This window comes from Diabrotica virgifera, chromosome 6 (genome assembly GCF_917563875.1).
Source record: "Diabrotica virgifera virgifera chromosome 6, PGI_DIABVI_V3a".
Classification (NCBI taxonomy): Eukaryota; Metazoa; Arthropoda; class Insecta; order Coleoptera; family Chrysomelidae; genus Diabrotica; species Diabrotica virgifera.
The window spans coordinates 71,061,862-71,082,142 of record NC_065448.1 but is presented as its reverse complement, the minus strand read 5'-3'; the positions used below and the strand labels follow the sequence as shown (position 1 = coordinate 71,082,142).

The 20,281-nt window shown below is 34.2% G+C and overlaps 1 protein-coding gene across 1 annotated transcript in view; it reads left to right on the top strand.

The window, feature by feature from the left end:
- The first annotated feature begins 18,938 nt into the window (after positions 1-18,938).
- The window catches only part of LOC126886089 (odorant receptor 67c-like), a 155,840-nt gene continuing 154,497 nt past the window's right edge, over positions 18,939-20,281 (top strand). The window contains exons 1-2 of the mRNA XM_050652932.1: positions 18,939-19,107; positions 19,623-19,871. Of these exons, the coding sequence (XP_050508889.1) occupies positions 18,939-19,107; positions 19,623-19,871 (418 nt within the window). The remainder of the gene's footprint in view (positions 19,108-19,622; positions 19,872-20,281) is intronic.

Below are 20,281 nucleotides of genomic sequence, written 5' to 3'. Positions count from 1 at the left end.
TTTATAAAAACTGTGTGTTTAATGGTACTAATTTGTACTTACATAAATAATTTACCTAAATGGAATACTTTGGAGCTCCGAAATAGGAATACAGCGAAAATACAATATCTACGAAACACTTATTAAAAGCAGCCTAGTTTACGGAGCAGAAACTTGGAGAATAACCGAGAACAACAGAAAAAAATTAGAAGCTGTAGAAATGGATGTGTTTAGAAGATCGTTAGGTATATCCCGTAGGGAAAGAGTTCGAAATGAGGAAGTAAGACGACGAATTGGAATAGATGGCTACTTAACAACAGACATTGAGAGGAAACAGTTGATTTGGTATGGTCATGTTCAAAGAATGGAAGACACAAGATTGCCCAAAAAGATCATGCAGTGGGTACCACCAAACCTCAAAAAACGAGGAAGACCCAAAAAGACATGGAAAGAAGGGGTAACCAAAGCAATGAGTGCAAGGGATCTTAGAGATGGCCAATGGGATGATAGAAGGACGTGGAAGTTAGGCATCGGACAACGTCGAAAGACGTTCTAAAACCGATACATGTATATGTTACAGTTCAAGTTGATTCTCAGTTAGAGTTGACTCCAACTAGTTGGAGTCAACTCCAACTGAAACGAGCAGTAAAAGTTGATTTTAAAAATTTAAATCAACTTTTACTAGTTGGAGTTGACTCTTCCTGGATCGATTCAGTAAATGTTGATTATACGAGAATCTCAAGTGCATTTTTGATGAGTGTGCGTTTCTTTGTTTTGACCGTTTCAACTACAGTGGAACCCCGATAAGTCGGCCCCCGATAACCCGGAAGTCCGGCTAACCCGGACCGCTTTTTATCAGACAAACATTTCAACAATAAAAATGTATGTAATATACCTAATATTTGAGAAATAATGGGTATTTGTGTAATTTGAACTACATATACGATAGTAAAAATGACTCATGGCACACGACGTTCATTGTCATGTTATCTGAAACAACAGGCATTTGTAGTAACCTTTATTTATTTCAAACTGTCTTAGCATTGATTTAAAAAGACTAAAAGAGTACCTATGTAAAAAATTATTTTTTAAAGAATGGTCTTAGTCTTCACTGTTATTAAATAACATAACATCATTGATTGTGTGTAGTACAGTAGTATTGTTCGCTTCCGTTCTGTAATCGTTCGTAAATCTATTCAGATTTTGTGTTTGCCTGTTTTTTGTCTACATAATAGCAACAAAACGTAAAAATGTTGTAGTGACAATGGAAAAGAAACTAGAAGCATTAGGTAGAGTTGATAAACACGTAATTGATACGTAATTTAAATGTGTACTGTGCATATATTATTTAATGTTATTTCAATTATAACGGAGTTTATATGTAAGTACCTCTACCGCATTTTATTAATTTTTACCATTTTCTCCGGCTAACCCGGATTTTCGATAACCCGAATCGGCCGCGGTCCCGATTAATCCGAGTTAACGAGGTTCCACTGTACTTATTAATATAGTCTGTAACGTCGCCCCCGTTAGGTAAATTATTCTGATTCGATTTTTTGCACAAACTTACTCAAAGAAATACATCCGTATAACAATCCTTATAACAAATACACAGGGTGTCACGCGGTACCGCGGTCGAAAAATTGTTTAACCAATTTTTGTTAACCAAATTCACAAAAATAATTTTTATCTACTCTATCTCATATTATGTAAAGTTGTAAAGGTTTTATTGTGTGAAAATTGTAAATATAGATAGCAGTACATGAAGACTTTAAAGTGTGTCTGAAGTAACAATGTATTTTAAATGGGTTTTACTTTTTCGCACCGTTTTTTAGCACACTTTCATATAATTAAACATCCTTAACTTTCGCCTTCGGGAGAAAATCAGACACGCCCTTGCAACGGCAACTGAAATGCTCACAAAACAGCGACCACGGAAGCAAAGATGGATGACAGAGGAAATATTAGATTTTATCGATGAAAGAAGAAAATGCAAACAGCACAAAGCAATGTACAAAGCATTAAATAGAACCATTAAACAAAAAATAAAAATTGCAAAAGAAAAATGGATAACAGAACAATGTGAAGAAATCGAAAACTTTAATAAAAAACATGATGACTTCCATCTGTATAAGAAACTCAAGGAATTCACGGGCACGACATACTCACAAGAACCAAATAATTTAATCAACGCAGAAGGCAAACTGATTTCAAGTCCTAAAGAACAAATAAACATGTGGGAAGACTATATAAAGAAACTCTTCTATGACATCAGAGAACCTCCTACATTAAATACCGAAAACGATGAAGGTCTTCTAATACTGAAGTCCGAACTGGAATATGCTCTACTTCAACTAAAAAACAACAAATCTGTAGGAAAAGATGAAATACCAGCTGAGCTATTGAAGTTAATCAACGAGGAAAACTTAGACCTTCTTCTTGGACTATTTAATAATGTTTACAATACAGGGACTATCCCTAAAATATGGCTTGAATCAGTCTTCATACCAATGCCCAAAAAAAAAGAACGCCAAATTATGCCAGGACTTCCGCCTTATAAGTCTATTAAATAACATCCTGAAGCTTTTCTTGCGTATCATACAGAACAGGATATATTATAAAAAATGTGATGAGGTCACCGGTCAAGAACAATTTGGCTTCAGGAAAGGTATGGGGACACGAGAAGCAATATTATGTCTTCAAACTCTGGCACAAAGATACAAAGATCAGCAAGCAGACATTTTTATGTTTCATAGATTTTGAGAAAGCGTTCGATAGGGTGAAGCACAAGACCCTGATAGAAAGATTGAACGACATCGGAGTCGATAAAAGAGATTCTAAAATTATAGAGGCTATTTATTGGAATCAGACAGCAATCATAAAGACCAATGGTAATACGTCAAGGCCAATTGAAATACAACGAGGTGTTAGACATGGTTGTGTGCTATCACCCATACTTTTTACGTCTACTCTGAGGTAATATTTGCGAACTCTTTATCGCACCCTTCAGAAGGAATGAGGATAAACGTTCAGAGAGTAAATAACATCCGCTATGCAGATGACACAGTATTATTGACTGATTTGGACCATAGTCTGCAGATACTGTTGGATAGGGTTACTGAGAGTTGTGAAAAAATGGGGATGAAGATCAATACTGCGAAAACGCAAGTTATAAGAATATCAAGGAACAAAGATTTACCTCTTCCAATAAATATGTGAAACACCAACAGCTTGAATACGTAAGCCAGTACAAATATCTTGGTTGTTGGTTCAACAATCAACTTGATTATAAACAAGAAGTCAAGAGCAAGAATAGAGGTAGCCCGACAGGGGTTTATCAAAATGAAAAGCTTATTTTGTAACAGTAGCATTAATATCAGCCTTAGATGTCGTTTTCTGCATTGCTATGTGTGGTCAATACTTTTGTATGGAACGGAGGCCTGAACACAACACAACACTGATGAACAAGTTGGACGCCTTTGAACGCTGGCTTTATAGAAGAGACTTGAAAATACCTGATCATCCAGGGTCAGATTGAAGGAAAACGGGTCCTGGTAGGCGCCAGATTTCATGGCTTAGAAATATCAGAGACTGGACCGGCCTTGATTCAACATCTTTGTTTAGAGCCGCATTGGACAGAGACAGATTTGCCAGACTTTCGGACTTTCATAATAATATTTTTTAACTGAGTTATTAAGCCTTGAAAATGGTCATTTTCGTATTTTGCAAATTTTAAATCGCGTATAACTCGAGAACAACAAATTTTACAGAAAAATCACAAAAGACCTCTTTTGCTCCGAATGACCCAAATCATGTAAATAAAATTGTCCAAAATGAATTTTTTTTGTAAGTTTGTTTAAAAAAATTGTTTAAACAATTTTTCGACCACAGTACCATCTGACACCATGTGGAGTCGTTATAAGGACCTCTTTTTGAGTAAGTTTGTGCAAAAAAATCGAACTGGAATAATTTACCTAACGGGGGCGACGATACAGCCTAGACTAATTTGAACATATTCAGTAACATTTAATTTCTAGAATCGGCTGTTTGTGTGAATCAGAATCAACTTTTACTAAATGGCATTGGGAAGAGTATACTTTTCCTAGTTGTAGTCTACTTTCACTAGTACATGTTGAATATAAATCTTCATTTTATATTTATAATCAACTTTTACTGAAACGAGCCGTTAGAGTTGACTCCAACTAGTTGGAGTCAACTCCAACTGGATAATCAACTTGAACTGTAACATATATAAATAATTTAGAATAAAATTTTGGTTTTGAACAGTTTTATTCATGAAATAATCGCAACAAATTGCACTCGAGCTCTGAAATTAATATAGAATTTTTGCTCTCGTGACACTTTGACATAATTTCACTCGCCTTCGGCTCGTGAAACTAAAACTGTCAAAGTGTCACTCGGGAAAAATTCAATAATTTCAGAGCTCTTGTGCAATTACTACTGATAATTTTATGATAATTTAACCAAATTCACCTAGTCCGAAAATTCTTCCTACGGGAGCTAGAGCTCTCTGAAGATGGCGTCTTGGAATTAGTTTTTCCTTAATATCTCCAGAACGCTTCTATTAAAAAAAAACGAAAACTGGTATGCTTATTTATCTTCCAAAAATAAATCGACTACATCAGCTACGAATTTCTAGTACCGGTTATAGGCGCCCGTTTTGGTTAGGTCAACGGGTATTTTATCGCATAACTTTTTGTCTTTAAGCTCTAAGCATTTTTTATACTGGTTTTGATACTGTGCGGTATTCTAGTACTATAAGGTACTCTTACTGTAAGTCGGTAGGATGCACCGTTTTCTAGAAAAATCGATTTGAAAATTTTTCGTTTATTGAATTTGAAAAAAAAATTGAAAACATTTTTCAATAAAATACTGTGTATTTTACCGACTTAAAGCAAAAGTAACTTTTAATACTAGAATACCTCATAAAATTTAATCATGAAGTGTCAAAAATGCTTAAAAATTAAAGACAAAAAAGATATGCGATAAAATAACTGTTGACCTACCCAAAACGGCCGCATATGAGCGGTACTAGAATTTCTGAACTGTGGAAATCGATTTATCTCTGAAAGATAAATAAACATACTAGTTTTCGTTTTTCTAAATAGATTTTTTTGAATTTTTTTTTTCAAATTCAACAAACGAAAAATTTTCAAATCGATTTTTCTAGAAAACGATGCATCCTACCGACTTAAAGCAAGCGTACCTTTTGGTACTGGAAGACCTCACAATTTAATAATCCAGTATAAAAAATTCTTAGGAGTTAAAAGCAAAGAAGTTATGCGATAAAATAACCGTTGCCCTAGCAACAACGAGCGCCTATGACCGGTACTAGAAATTCGTAATTGATGTAATCGATTTATCTCTGTAAGATAAATAAGCGTACCTATTTTCTTTTGTCTAAATAGAAGCGTTTTGGAGATATTTAAGAAAAACTAATTCTAAGACGCCATCTTTAAAGAGCTCTAGCTCCCATAGGAAGCATTTTCGGACTAGGTGAATTGGGTTAAATTGTCTTAAAATTATCTGGAGAATCTCCGGTCTTCGTTTGTCGGGAGAGTTTCTGGACACACTGTATAATTGATAAAAAACATCGGAACCGTTTTAAACGTACCGTCCATTATCCAATATCGCGCTGATGACAAGCGTTGCACATTATGTACTTTGGGTGGCAAATAAAAGAATTCTTTCGTTACCCAATAACGAATCCTTAACCAGAAATGGTTCATTGTTGAATGAATCAGTGGCGCACCGAGAATTTTCCTCTGGGAGGGGTTGGCTTGGAAACCGAATTTTTTTTGTATTGTTTGTGAAAAACAAGTTACATTTTCCTGTAGGCGAGGATATAAAGCATTACGTTATGAAACCTTTTGCGTTCGATTCGAGAGAGCATTAGGAAAATTCTTGAATGCTCGGCATGAGGTACAAATAAAAATTGCATTGTTGTAAACAGAATAGTTATTTATGAAACAGTTCGTGAAGTATGCTTTTTGCGAATGCACGTGATGTTTAGAGTAACATCATGTAAGTTCGCAAAAAGTATTTCACGCACAGTTTCATACAATATTTTATCTACGATAAACAAATAAAACAACTGTAACTCTTCGTCACTGGAATTCATTTCTATTCTAAAATTTTTAGAACTTTGACATTTAAAAATTCTAACTTCTGTCAAACCACAAAACTGTCAAAACTTTTGTTGTAATTTATTGCTCATTATGTCATCACCATGACAACGCGAAAGTTAAGGGTATTTTGTTATATAAAAGTGTGTCAAAAACCAGTGCGAAAAAGTAAATCCCATTTAAAATACATTGTTACTTCACGCACTGCTATCTATAATGACAGTTTTCACAAACTAAAAACTTATACATAATATGACATAGAGTAGATAAATACATTGTATAGTGAAAGCTGTTATTATAGATAGCAGTGCGTGAAGTACTTTTTGCGAACTTACACAATGTATAGTACTCGCTCTGTTGTCGCTCGTGCTCTAAACATCGCGTGCGTTCGCAAAAAGCATACTTCACGAACTGTTTCACAAATAACTATTTCCAAAGTGCTTCTTAAAGTGTCAAAAAATAAAAATTTACAACTCAGAAAATAATTAGTAGTAATTGGACAAGAGCTCTAAAATTATCGAATTTTTTTCGAGTGACACTTTGACAGTTTTAATTTCACGACCCGAAGGGGAGTGAAATTATGTCAAAGTGGCACGAGGGAAACAATTCGATAATAATTTTAGAGATCGAGTGCAATTTGCTGCGATTATTTCATGAATAAAACTGTTCAAAACCAAAATTTTATTGTAATTTATTTATGTAAGTACAAATTACTACAGTTAAACACACAGTTGTTATAAATATTTGACGGTTGAAAGTCATCACTTGTATAACTTTTAAAACAGTAATAGTCATTAATGTCACTGAATGTATTTTTTCATAGCAACGTAATATACTTGACGACGGGATCACTGACGACTGAAAAATTATCACTTTCATTTTTATTTCTGTAGCTTTCTATTGGTCAGAATCTCCTATGAATGAAATAATCATGGAAATGAGTTATATTTTCATACTCGGAGGTTTTGATGTTCCTAAACAGGAATATGAGTTCGGCGAACCTGTAAGAGGTACCTGGTGCCCGGTATCCCAATAGGCACGTCGTCTCCTGGAGTTTTATGGAAATACATTATGAACATCATTGAAACTTATTCCGAGGTATTTGAGGTCGCTGAACCCGAATATTGCTTAGACGATGCTGTACGAGGTACCTGGTGCCCGGTATCTATATTATCTCCTGGAGTTTTGCAATAAATATTGCATGGAAGATGCTGTATGAGTATGAGTTACCTGGTGCCCGAACTCTACTTCGTCTTCTGGAGTTTTATAGAAATTCGTTATAAAATTCAACGGTGAATAACAATAACAGTAAGTTATTTTAGTTCAGAGCGAAAATTATGAAAAAAAAATAATTCGAAATTTTTTTTCACTATTAATAATAATTTTTTTAGATATAAAGATGCCAGAACCTCGAGTATATGATTAAAACTCTTAGTTACCTTAAAAACCCCGGAATACCATGTTGCAACAAATTTTATTACGAATTTTCATACAATTCCCAGAGACCACGTAGATACAGGGCACCAGGTATCTCGTACATCTTCATTGCAATATTCTTGTTCAGCGATCTTAAAACTCCGAGATAATAAATTATTTTCAATAACGAATTTCTATAAAACTCCTAGAGATGGCGTAGATTCCTGGCACCAGATACCTCTTACAGCTTCGCCGACCCTACATTCCTCAAACGACCTCAAAATCCTCCGAATATGAAAATTAAACTCATTCTCATGATTATTTTCCAAGTTGTGAATTTTTATTGTGTAAGCACTTTGAGATGCACTTTGAAAAATGGATTTTCCGCCTACAAGAATGCAATTCTCATTTGTAATTATTCATGCCAAGTATTCAAGAATTTCCCTAAAGCTCTCCCGAATCGAATGCAAAAGGTTTCATAATCCGTCTTACTTTAAAAACGTTAGAGGTTTAGGCGGTTTTAGTGGTTTATTACTATTCTTTATATATCTTTGTTATATGCCCTGGGAGGGGTTTTAATCCCCAAAACCCCCACTGGGTGCGCCACTGGAATGAATTGCGCAGCTCACTAGGAATAACATCTTCTAGCGTCTATGGTTCTCGTGTTTGATTTAATAGAAATACATAATAATTAGTACCCGTACTTATTAGGGTCGATTTCTCATACCTGCGTTAATCTATGGTTCAGTTGAACCAGGTTCACCCGTGATCTGTGGTTTTGTTTGAAATGCATTTCTCATTGCGCGTTCATGTCAGCGCTCGTTCTACAGCTTTCGAGAAATGCCAATAGATGGCAAAAGGTAAAAAACTGTCGCCATTTTGAACTACCATTTTTATGCTGTTTTTGAATAAAGTTAAATTTAAGTAGTTATAGTCAAATAGTCATTTTAATAATTATAAATAATTATTATAAAAACAAAAATAATGTTATCGTTTATCGTTAGGCTTAATATAATAAAATAGGATATATTTATATTATGACAGCGTTTCGTGTTAATACAACGCATGCGTAGTCCATGAAATCATCTGAACTGAGTTCTGAAATCTTTGAACGGCCGAATTCCACAGTTCAAGCATCGTTCAAGTTTAAACTGCCATCGGTTGAACGTGCGAATTGAGAAAGACGATTTTGACTTTAAACTGACGTTTACTAGAAGTTCAGGTTAAACTGGAGTTGAACTCGATATGAGAAATTGGCCCTTAGTAAGTGAGTAATTAATTTTTCAATTTCAATACTCGATATAATATGATTTGGTACTGCATTTGAAAAAGAAAAAATAAATATTCAAAATGTGGTGGTCGGGATTTTTACTTATGATTTTGGTATGTCGAGATTTTGGCGTATCGGGATTCTGGCGTGTCGGTATTTTGGCAGTCGGGATATTGGCTGTCGGGAATGGGGGTGACACCGAGTTTTTTATACTTTTTTTTTGGGAGGTGGGAACCTTCGCAAGACCGTCTGGGAAGGTATCCCAGGTGTGTCGGATTCAGTCCGTCCTACTTCATCTTGACGGGCTGCCTGCCGACTAAAACCACCCCCTCTTTCTCCAGCTGACGAGTCTGGAACCGCTCTTAGCGAGCATGTCTGACGAGTTTTTTATACTAAAATAAATATTCTGGCAGTTTCTTGTATCGTCTGGGTACTTTGCATTCTCCATTGTCTCCGTATTTGAATTTCCAGATCTCTGTACTTGGCGATCTTTTTAGTAAATTTAGTACGTAGGTTATTGTTGTTAGGAATCGCCACATCAATGAGGGTTGTTTGTCTCGTTAATTTCTGGTTGGTATAACCTGATCCTGAATGGCTAGTAATGAGCTCTCCGTTTCAGGGAACATTTTTCCTGATGTCAACCAATAGCTCGACGCTGTATTGTCGACATAGTCTTGGCTGACCTCATTGGGATGTCGCCCGTGCAGAGGTTTACCCATCCAGGTGCGCAGTTTTTCGTCGTTAGTAAGGTGGTTTATGCGCATTTCTGGTTCCCTCAGTTTGATCGGTGTTGTGTCATCTACTGCGCAAATTGCGCGGTGTAGAGTAGATGTATCAGCCTGCATCTGAAAATAAGTTCTATTATTATCTATTATTATTATCATTATTTCTACTGTATGACTTTCTAGACTTTCTAGGGACTTTCTAGTGTAAGTCTTTTTTAGATCTAGATATTTTTTTACAGAAAATAAGTGACTGCAACTTTTCTTGTGTCTTTCTAAAAATTCAATAAACGTCTTTCTTGTCGCAAACACAATGAATGAAGAAAATTAGGTTTTTGAAATCAGCATTTATGTTTCCTATTATAAAAGATTATACCGTCACCTTTAAAAAATACTGTAGGAAAGCAAAGTATGCTAAATGTGAAGTCACACGAGCGCTTTGAGGATCTATTGGGTTGTGAAAAGTAGGTCCTAAAACCAAAAAAAGTTAAGTAAAGTTTTCCATTTTAGTGGGGACTTTCCATTTTTAATTTAATTTTCCATTTCCAACAATCGTTTTTAGCGCCACCTATCCATAATTCGAAAAAATGTCTCCAATAAAAGTTACTTATTTTTACGTAAGAAATCCAAATATGCAATAAAAAATGGGGACTCCTATTTAAGATTTTAAAGTAGTACCCCCTCACCCCACCTCCGTGAGGGGTCGTGTTTCGTGCACTTCGATAGATTTTTCAAAAACATTGAATAAGTGTATTTTTCAGTTTTTCGATCTAATGTTCATTTCGCGAAATATCGCGGGATTCGTATTTAAAATATTTCCCCTCTCCGTGGGAGGTCCTGTTTGGTATCATTCGATATATTTTTGAAAAATATTGAGTACGTATTTTTTTGATTTTTGATCTATCATTCATTTCGCGAAATATTTGCTTTTTTCTTGTGAAACTTTGGGACTCACCCATTTCCTTACGCCCCGCTCAAATCGTCAGATTTTTCAAATATACACTCTTTTGCATGTACTTAACTTACCTTAGCTTAAATCTTACCTTTTAAACTATTTGACCAACTGCTTTAAAAGTTAGGGTATGATTTAAGCACCAGAAGTCTCAGCATTCTGTGTAATAAGAACGTTCTAAGTTAATTTTTACATAAGTTATGGATATTTATAAAAACTCAAAATTTATTTTTTATATATTTTGTAATTTTATAAGCAACCAATAAGGATAGACATATTCAGCGAACACCATATTGAAGTGTTTTATACGATATATGAGTTTCTCACTCTTAAATTTGTTTAAAATACTTAACTTTTTGGTTATAGACAAAAAAAGCGAAAATATACCGTTTTTTATTTTTATTTGTTTATAACTATGTATATCATTAAAATCGGCTGCAGGAAACATATAGCTTATTAATATAGATGTCCATACTACTCAAAAAATTTGGTTTCGGTGTGGAGGGGGATGTGTCACCAACAGGATATTTTTTTTCCTTATTTTTCTGAACTACTACTTATGTATGCCCAGGTAGATAAAAAAGAAATAACCTATCTTGGAGTAAAAATTAAATTAACAAAATGCATATTTATACTGCCATATACAGGGTGTAACGAAAATGAAGAGAATGGAGTAGAAGCTCCAACCATAGAGGAAGTTTTCGAAGCCATTAAGGCCCAGAAAAACAATAAAGCTCCGGGAGTTGATGAAATACCAGCAGAACTATATAAGGTAGGTGGCGACCACCTAGCAAGTCACATCCACGCGCTCATCAGAGACGTATGGCAAGAAGAGAAAATACCCGACGACTGGAAGAAAAGTATAGTATGCCCGATCTATAAAAAAGGAGACAAACTCCAGTGCAAAAACTACCGTGGAATCTCTCTACTATGTACAGCATATAAAGTCCTCACGTATATTATAAACCAGCGGCTCCAACCACTAGCAGAAAATATTATTGGAGAGTATCAGACGGGCTTCCGACGGGGAAGATCGACACTGGATCAAATATTCACAGTAAAACAGATCTTGAGCAAAGCATGGGAACACGATATTGATGTTCACAACGTGTTTGTAGACTTCAAACAGGCATACGACTCAGTCAAAAGGAACAAACTATACTATATATTGGCTGAATTGGCAATACCACACAAGTTAATAAGACTCATTAAAGCCACAATGGATGAAACTCAGGCATGTGTACGAATACAAAACCACCGGACAGACTTTTTTAACATTTCGCAGGGACTAAAACAGGGAGATGGGCTGGCCCCAACATTGTTTAACCTGGCACTGGAGTATGCGGTTAGGCAAATGCAAACTGGACGAGGAAATCTACTGACCAACCGAACGGTTCAACTGGCCGCTTATGCTGATGATATTAATATTATGAGTAGAACATCAACAGGAGCACAGGAAACATATGCAGAGTTAAAAACACAAACAAAAATGCTAGGTCTGGAAATTAACACAGAAAAAACAAAAATAATGACTCAGACGAGAAGAAATATAGTCCCAGAAAACATTATACATGAAGATGACATTGAAACGGTTGAAAAGTTTACATACCTGGGAGTAGAAATATATGCCGACGGATCAGAACATGGAGAAATAAGGAAGAGAATAACGCAGGCAAACACAGCTTATTTTGCCCTCTCCCATATATTTCGGTCAAAAAGTGTCCACCGAAATACAAAGATGAGAATCTATAAAACCTTAATTCGACCAATAACATGCTATGGCAGTGAAGTCTGGGTGCTGAAAGAAACATCCAAAAACAAACTCGACACATTCGAAAGGAAAGTACTTAGGAGAATACTAGGACCTGTGAGGGAAAACGGAATCTTCAGAAGTCGATACAACAACGAGCTTTATCAACTTTATAAGGAAACGCCCCTGTCAGACTTCATTAGATTACAAAGATTGCAATGGGCCGGACATGTGATAAGAATGGGAGAGGATAGGCTACCAAAACGAGCACTGAATGCTAGAATGCAAGGAAAGAGACCGGTTGGGAAGCCACGAAAGCGCTGGGAAGACACAGTAAACAGCGACGCACAAGCCCTTTTAGGAGTCCGTGTATGGAGAAGAGCAGCCACAGACAGGCAAGGGTAGAGGCAAAAAATAAAGGAGGCCAAGGCTCAATTTGGGCTGTAGTGCCGTAGAAGAAGAAGAAGTTAATTTTTACATAAGTTATGGATATTTATAAAAACTCAAAATTTATTTTTTAAATATTTTGCAATTTTATAAGCAACCAATAAGGATAGACATATTCAGCGAACACCATATTGAAGTTTTTTATACGATTTATGAGTTTCTCACTCTTAAATTTGTTTAAAATACTTAACTTTTTGGTTATAGACAAAAAAAGCGAAAATATACCGTTTTTTATTTTTATTTGTTTATAACTATGTATATCATTAAAATCGGCTGCAGGAAACATATAGCTTATTAATATAGATGTCCATACTACTCAAAAAATTTGGTTTCGGTGTGGAGGGGGATGTGTCACCAACAGAATATTTTTTTTCCTTATTTTTCTGAACTACTACTTATGTATGCCCAGGTAGATAAAAAAGAAGTAACCTATCTTGGAGTAAAAATTAAATTAACAAAATGCATATTTATACTGCCATATACAAGGTGTAACGAAAATACAGGTCATAAATTAAATCACATATTCTGAGACCAAAAATAGTTCGAATGAATCTAATGTACCTTAGTACAAATATGCACATAAAAAAAGTTACAGCCCTTTGAAGTTACAAAATGAAAATCGATTTTTTCGAATATATCGAAAATTATTAGAGATTTTTTAATGAAAATGGACGTGTGGCATGCTTATGGCAGGAACATCTTAAAAAAGAATTATAGTGAAATTTGTGCATGCCATAAAAATTTTATGGGGGTTTTGTCCCCTTAAACCCCCCCAAACTTTTGTGTACGTTCCAATTAAATTATTATTGTGGTAACTTTAGTTAAATTCAATATTTCTAAAACTTTTTTGCCTCGTAGTATTTTTTTGATAAGACAGTTTTTATCGAGTTGTGGCTTCTTTTTTAAAATGTTTACATAAAAATTTTATGGGGGTTTTGTTCCTTTAAACCCCCCAAATGTTTGTGTATGTTCCAACTAAAATTTTACTGCGGTACCATTAGTTAAACACAGTGTTTTTAAAACTTTTTTGTCTCTTTGTATTTTTTCGAGAAGGCACTTTTTATCGAGATACTACTTCTTTTTTAATATGGTTCAAAATATACCTAAAAATGTAAATCATAAATAAATTTTCATATTATTACCAAGTCTCCATAATCGTACTTAGCCATATACAAATATGTGGTGGATTTGACAAATATTCAAAATATCTCGATAAAAACTGACTTTTCGAAAAAGTACTAAGGGGCAAAAAAGTTTTTAAAATATTTTGTTTAACTAATGGTACTACAATAATAATTAAATTGGAACGTACACAAAAGTTTGGGGGGGTTTAAAAGAACAAAACCCCCATAAAATTTTTATGGGGTGTCCAAATTTCACTATAATTTTTTCTTAAGATACTACTACTATTAGAATGCCACATGTCTATTTTCAATAAAATATCTCTAATAGTTTTCGATATATTGAAAAAAATCGATTTTGATTTTCTAATTTCAAAGGTTAAAGGCTGTAACTTTTTTTATGTGCACATTTGTACTAAGGTAAGTTTAGTTCAATCGAACTATTTTTGGTCGCAGAATATGTGATTAAATTTATGACCTGTATTTTTGTTACACATATAGCTAATACACAAAGCATCCATTTTCAAAACCAGATATGTAGGTACTCATAATGCAATAATTATTTATCAGTAATTAATTTCTTTGGTGTATAGGTCCTAGTACATTTCGAAGATTATACCGTGCTTGAAGAAGGAGGTATTGCACTTTTAAATTTTTTTGGCTTTGCCTTTTTATATATTAACTTTAAAATAAGGGCTAAAAGCATACACAGAAGTGCAGAAGAGTTTTTAAGTTTTTTAGAATTTTGCCCAAAGGAGATAATAATTAAAGCCGAACAAGATGTTGAATTGTTTTCAAAAAGTAAGTAAATTTATATATTTGCATATTTCTATATTTTTGTTTCGATGTCTAGTCCAGAAATCATTTTCAAAATAATGCGTGGAGAATCTAAAACAGTTGCGCAGTGAATTAAAAAAATTATCTCTGGTTCTACGAATAAATAAACATACATTTTTAATATCATAAAAAATTGTGACATCACGAAGAGAATTAGATCAAAAAAGGCTTTCTAATATTTACAAAACACGTATACAGCTATTGGAAAATGAATATTTTTTCTCATATGGGATAAACAAATAGAATTGTTTAAAAACTACTCGATCGATCGAGCCAACTTTTGCATAATATGATAAATACAATATCTACATAAAGATTCACGTTATGAATAGTAGATTATACCACGAGTCAATAATGATGGCTATTATTCCCGAGGAATATTTTCGAGGGAGTAACATTCCGAAGGAATGAGAGCCATTATTGCGAGTAGTATACTCTACTTTATCTACGACAAATTAATTAATTTAAGATTTTTAATGAAAACCTTTATTTGTTAAAAACATTAAAATTAGTAATAGTACAATTAATAAACTGAATTGGTTGAGAATCATCATTAACTTTAGTAGAGTTTTTAATACAAATATTTACATAAGGTATTAAGGTAGATGCTGTTGCTGTAGCTAGTTCTACAATTTCTGGTGGTGTACATAGAGTTATATATTAGCATAGAGAGAGTGTCATTCAGAGCGAAGTGACGACACCATCTTTTTTATTTGGATTAGTGCTGTTTCGCTCTTACGCATAGTAAAGCTGCTACAGTTGTCCTCCTCTTCCGTGCCTATATTCACACTGAATGTCATCATAGATTTTCGATACAATGCGTTAGAAAGAGATGCAGCAAACCAGTCCATGAGATCTTGTCGTCAGGAAGCGCGGAAGGTAGGCTCCCTCTATGTTAATATATACCTCTATGGTGGTGTACAATTAAAAGATTCTTCATTTTCGTCCATCTCAACACAAACTGTCAAATATACTATTCGTTTGACAGTGACACTTTTTGAGGTTGATTATTTTGTTTCCGTGGTGAATTTTGTGATTGTTATGCCAGAGGGATTAATAGCTATTAATCCCGCATTATTAATCCCTAAGGGATTATTATATGGCATTATATTGCAAGCACCACAAGTATAATACATATATTATGTATTAGTCGTAGATAAATGTGTTTTAAATATTTTTTTTCTATTCTCATACTATAATATATCAATTATGATTTCACTACCTGTATCATAATAAACTTCATTATGATACAGATTTTCATTACGATACAGATTTTTAACCAATAGAATCGCGATATGGCATTCGCGATTAAAGTGGCACACGCGCAGTGACCAATGGCGAGTCAAATACATACGCTTTGACAGTTCGCAATATGTAAACAAACTGACAAACCACTTAATTTGTTTGCGTTAAAAACTTTATAAATTTGAATATATTTTTTGTTGTGAATGATCATAGAAAAATTCGTGTATTCTTTTTCTCATATACATCTTTCAGTGCATCACAGTTTTTCTATTTCTTTGTAACGCATTAAATTGTATGTGACAGAAAAAAGGCAAACATTTATAACATTTATTCTAGTTGTAGATAGATGGCGCTATAATCGAAAAAAAAATATTTACGAATTATATAATATATCTACGGATATAATCTGTACAATTTATAAGACTATACAAGTCAAAGAAAATACCATTTTATAAATGCAATAAATACAAATGATTTGTTTTCATGCCAAATTGCAAATAAAATGTGACAACTGTCAGACTTAACTAAAGTGTCATGTTGAATAAATGTTATAAATGTATATTATCACGGACTTACCTTTTTTTCTATCATTTGTGACGCACTGAAAAATTCTAATGAAAAGAAGCATATACAACTTGCATTTAATTATCATTATGAAGCTCGTACTCTATACGAAACTCGCCGCTAGGCGGCTCGTTTCGTATCCCTCATACTCGCTTCATAATGACTATTAAATGCTCGTTGCAAAATATACTATTTAAATTCTTCTTCTTCCTTTTTGTTGTAGGCTTTGAAGCCTGTTTCTTCTTCAATATTAGCCTCCTAAATTGTTTAATTTATCGCACCATCTTTTTCTTGGTCTGCCAATACTTCTTCGTCCATTTGGTGACTTATCTCGTGCTATTCGTACTATCCTATCCTCTGCCATTCTACTAATGTGTTCGTTCCACTCCTGTTTCCGTTTTGCCACCCATCCATTTATGCCTTCTACATTGCATGATCTTCTTATGTTTTTCGCTTCTCTCCCTATCCAACAGACTTTTCCCTGATATTCGTCGGAGTATTTTCATCACTGTTGTTTCAAGTAGTCGTCTCTTTTAGATGTGTCAGGTCTTGTCTCCGCCATGTATGTCAATATAGGTCTAATTGCTGCTTTATAGATTCTTGCTTTTGTGTCTTGTCTTAGATGTTTGTTCTTCCAGATTGTGTCATTAAGAGATCCCGCCGCTTTACTTGCTTTTAAGCTTTGTTGTCGTACTTCCTCTTTAACATCTCCGTAACTGGTTATATCTATTCCCAGATATCTAAATCTTGCTTCCCGCTTTATTATTTTCCCATCAATTTCGATTTTACATCGTAGTGGGTATTTAGATGTTGTTATACATTTGGTTTTTTCTGCTTATATTATGTTGTATTTCTTGGCTGTTGTATTGAAGATGTGTGTTAATCTTTGGAGATCGTCTTCTGTCTCGGCGATTATTGCAGCGACGTCTGCGTAACATAATATTTGGATTTCTTTATTCCCCATTCTGTAACCATGACCTTTACGTACTGCTTCTATTATTTCCTCCATTATAATATTAAAGAACAGTGGGCTTAATGAGTCACCTTGTCTGACTCCGCTTTGTACTGGTATAAACTGCGTTAGTTTTCCATTTATCTTTGCCTGTATTCGATTATGAAAATAGATGTTTTCGATGGTTTGTATAATATTGATTGGTATGTTTCTTCTATACAGTAAATGTAAGACGTCTTCGACTTGGATGCGATCGAAAGCCTTTGTCAGGTCTATAAAACATATACATGCTAGTTTATTGTACGCAATGGCCTTTTCTGTGATTTGTCTCAGTACAGATACGGCGTCTACGCAGGATCTTCCGGATCTCAATCCTTGTTGTTCATCTGATAAAGTTCTTAGTTTATTGATTTTTTGGTTAGGACTTTTGTGGTTAGCTTAAGTGCGGTGTTCAGTAGATTTATACCTCTATAATTGTTGGGGTCTTCTTTTTGAATTTAAATTCACATTAATAATTATAAACAATTGAAAAAATGCCTATTTCGAATTTGTATATAATTAAAGTACTTTGATTATTAACAATAAACGTTATCTAAAGAATAATTCCAGTTTTACATTTTATTGGAAAATATTTCCAGGAAATGATACTAAACACTGAAGTTGAAACAAAAACCTTTGCCTTTTATTTCAACAAACCCTACATAACTGCTGGCTACACTGAATTCATGGAATTCCATTTCAATCAATTTTTGAAAAAGTTTAGAAATGAATATGTAGCTTTATTTGCAAACTACAATGCTCAACAATTGATAAGTATCAAAGTAATATTTTTCGCCAAAAATAGTCTAAGTTTGTAAAATTCAATATAATAATATTAATACCACGACTTAGTTATCAATTTTATACGAAATAAAATAAATTTTGTTATTGTGGCCCCTTTTTTTTTTCTTTTTTTACCAATGAAAGCAAAAAGTTGAATATTAAAGTCGTATAATTCCATTTGATATTAAAACAGTTTGAGTTTGAGCAGAGGACGCCCATCAACCAGAAGGAGCGACGATCTGAAGCATGTTATCAGTAACTGGATGCAAGCCACACAAAATAGAGACAGATGGACAGAGCCGAGGGAGACCTATGTCCAGCAGTGGACGCGTACGGGTTGTTGATGATGTTTTAAATAGTAGAGTATTTTTATTAATTAGTTATAGGTAAAATATACCTCGAAAACGTTTTCAAATTCAATAGATTGTGAGGTGGATCAATGAGGGGTTAACGCAACGTAACGTGGCTCAGCGTTTTTGGTTTTCAGAAGTGTTGTAAATAGAGCTTGGAATTGTTATGTAACAAAGAAGGTAGCCTCATAAATTCTTGGTGGAGGGCCATAACTGGGTACCAACCCTGTTGATGACCGATATATGCGAATTATTTCTAGACCGAAATCAACATAATATATTATACTGCTTCTCGCATTAACCGAACATTGCGTAACGCTACTGAAAGGATAATTTCAAACCAAACCGTTAGAAGAAGGTTGCATATGACTAGCTTAAGAGCAAGAAGACGTTCATCTAATCCAGTACTAACCAGGGAATATCGCAGATTGAGAGGAGTATGGGATGAAGAATACCGCAACTTGGCAATCAACGAATGGAGAAACTGTTTATTTACAGATGAGTCTAGATTCCATATAAATAATTCCGATTATCGTATTTTGGTTTGGGGGGAACGAGGGGCAGTATAATGAACATTATAGTGTGTCTACATCTGCTTTTGGGAGAGGATCTATTTGCGTTTGGGGTGGTATTTTATTTTGATGGCCGCACCGACTTAGTGGTTCTGACAAATTGTTATGTTTGGCTTAGTGCCAAAAATATTAGGCACACTCTCATTAATTAAGAGTGTGCCTAATAAGTAAGAAGTTTAATTAGTTCACGAGGGGATCCAACAAAATATTAGAAGTTTTTATTTAAGTTTTGTAGGTCAATTATCTCGTTATTTTGGATTTTGTAGAACACAAATTTTATGTTAATTTATTTAAAAAAATAATTGTGTGTCTTGTTAAAATATTTTATTTTTGCTTTGTATTATTTACATTCCAAAAAATACATATCTTTTCTAACTATGACGTCAATAAACTTTTAAAATATTTAAAATAATAATTATGATCCATATCAATTGTTGGGCACTGTATTTGTGCTTTAATACTAAATGGAATTTTTAGTATTCTTTGTGTATTTCTGCGTTGGAACTGTTATATACGGAGCAGTTCCCATATTAGAATTGAAAGCTTGCAACGAACGACGGATATCAGAAGAATATCGAAGGCATGACCCTTGCGGCATACCTTTGAGAACGTGGAGTCCTCTGGATGCCACAGATCCAATTGAGTTTTTCGTTTTAATGGCTATCCATACACCTTCTTGGCTTATGATTGTTGCTGTTATAATGGCGATCACTTTAACGCTAGTTGGTAAGAACAATTTTATTACTTTTAATAAATCAAGTGTAAGAACTGGTACTAGATTTACTTTATATTTATTAGTATTTTAACACTTATTGTAAATAAAAACACTTAAATTATATTGTACTTTACTACGGTATGCTGTAAAATAAACAATACTGAAATACGTATGCTACAAATTTGTATGCGTCATGCTCCGAAACGTACTGAGTGATATTCCAAAGTCGTTATAAGGCATGTGAATGTCTTGTTAATGTTAGGATGGTTCTGTCAGAAATTTTGTTTAACCCGGAGTGCTATTTAAGCTTACAATGGTTTCAGCAGGACGGGTCAACCTGTCACACGGCCAGGAACTCTCTTCGAATGCTGCGTGATTATGTTGGGACATCACCACTCACCAGACCTAACACCACCTGATG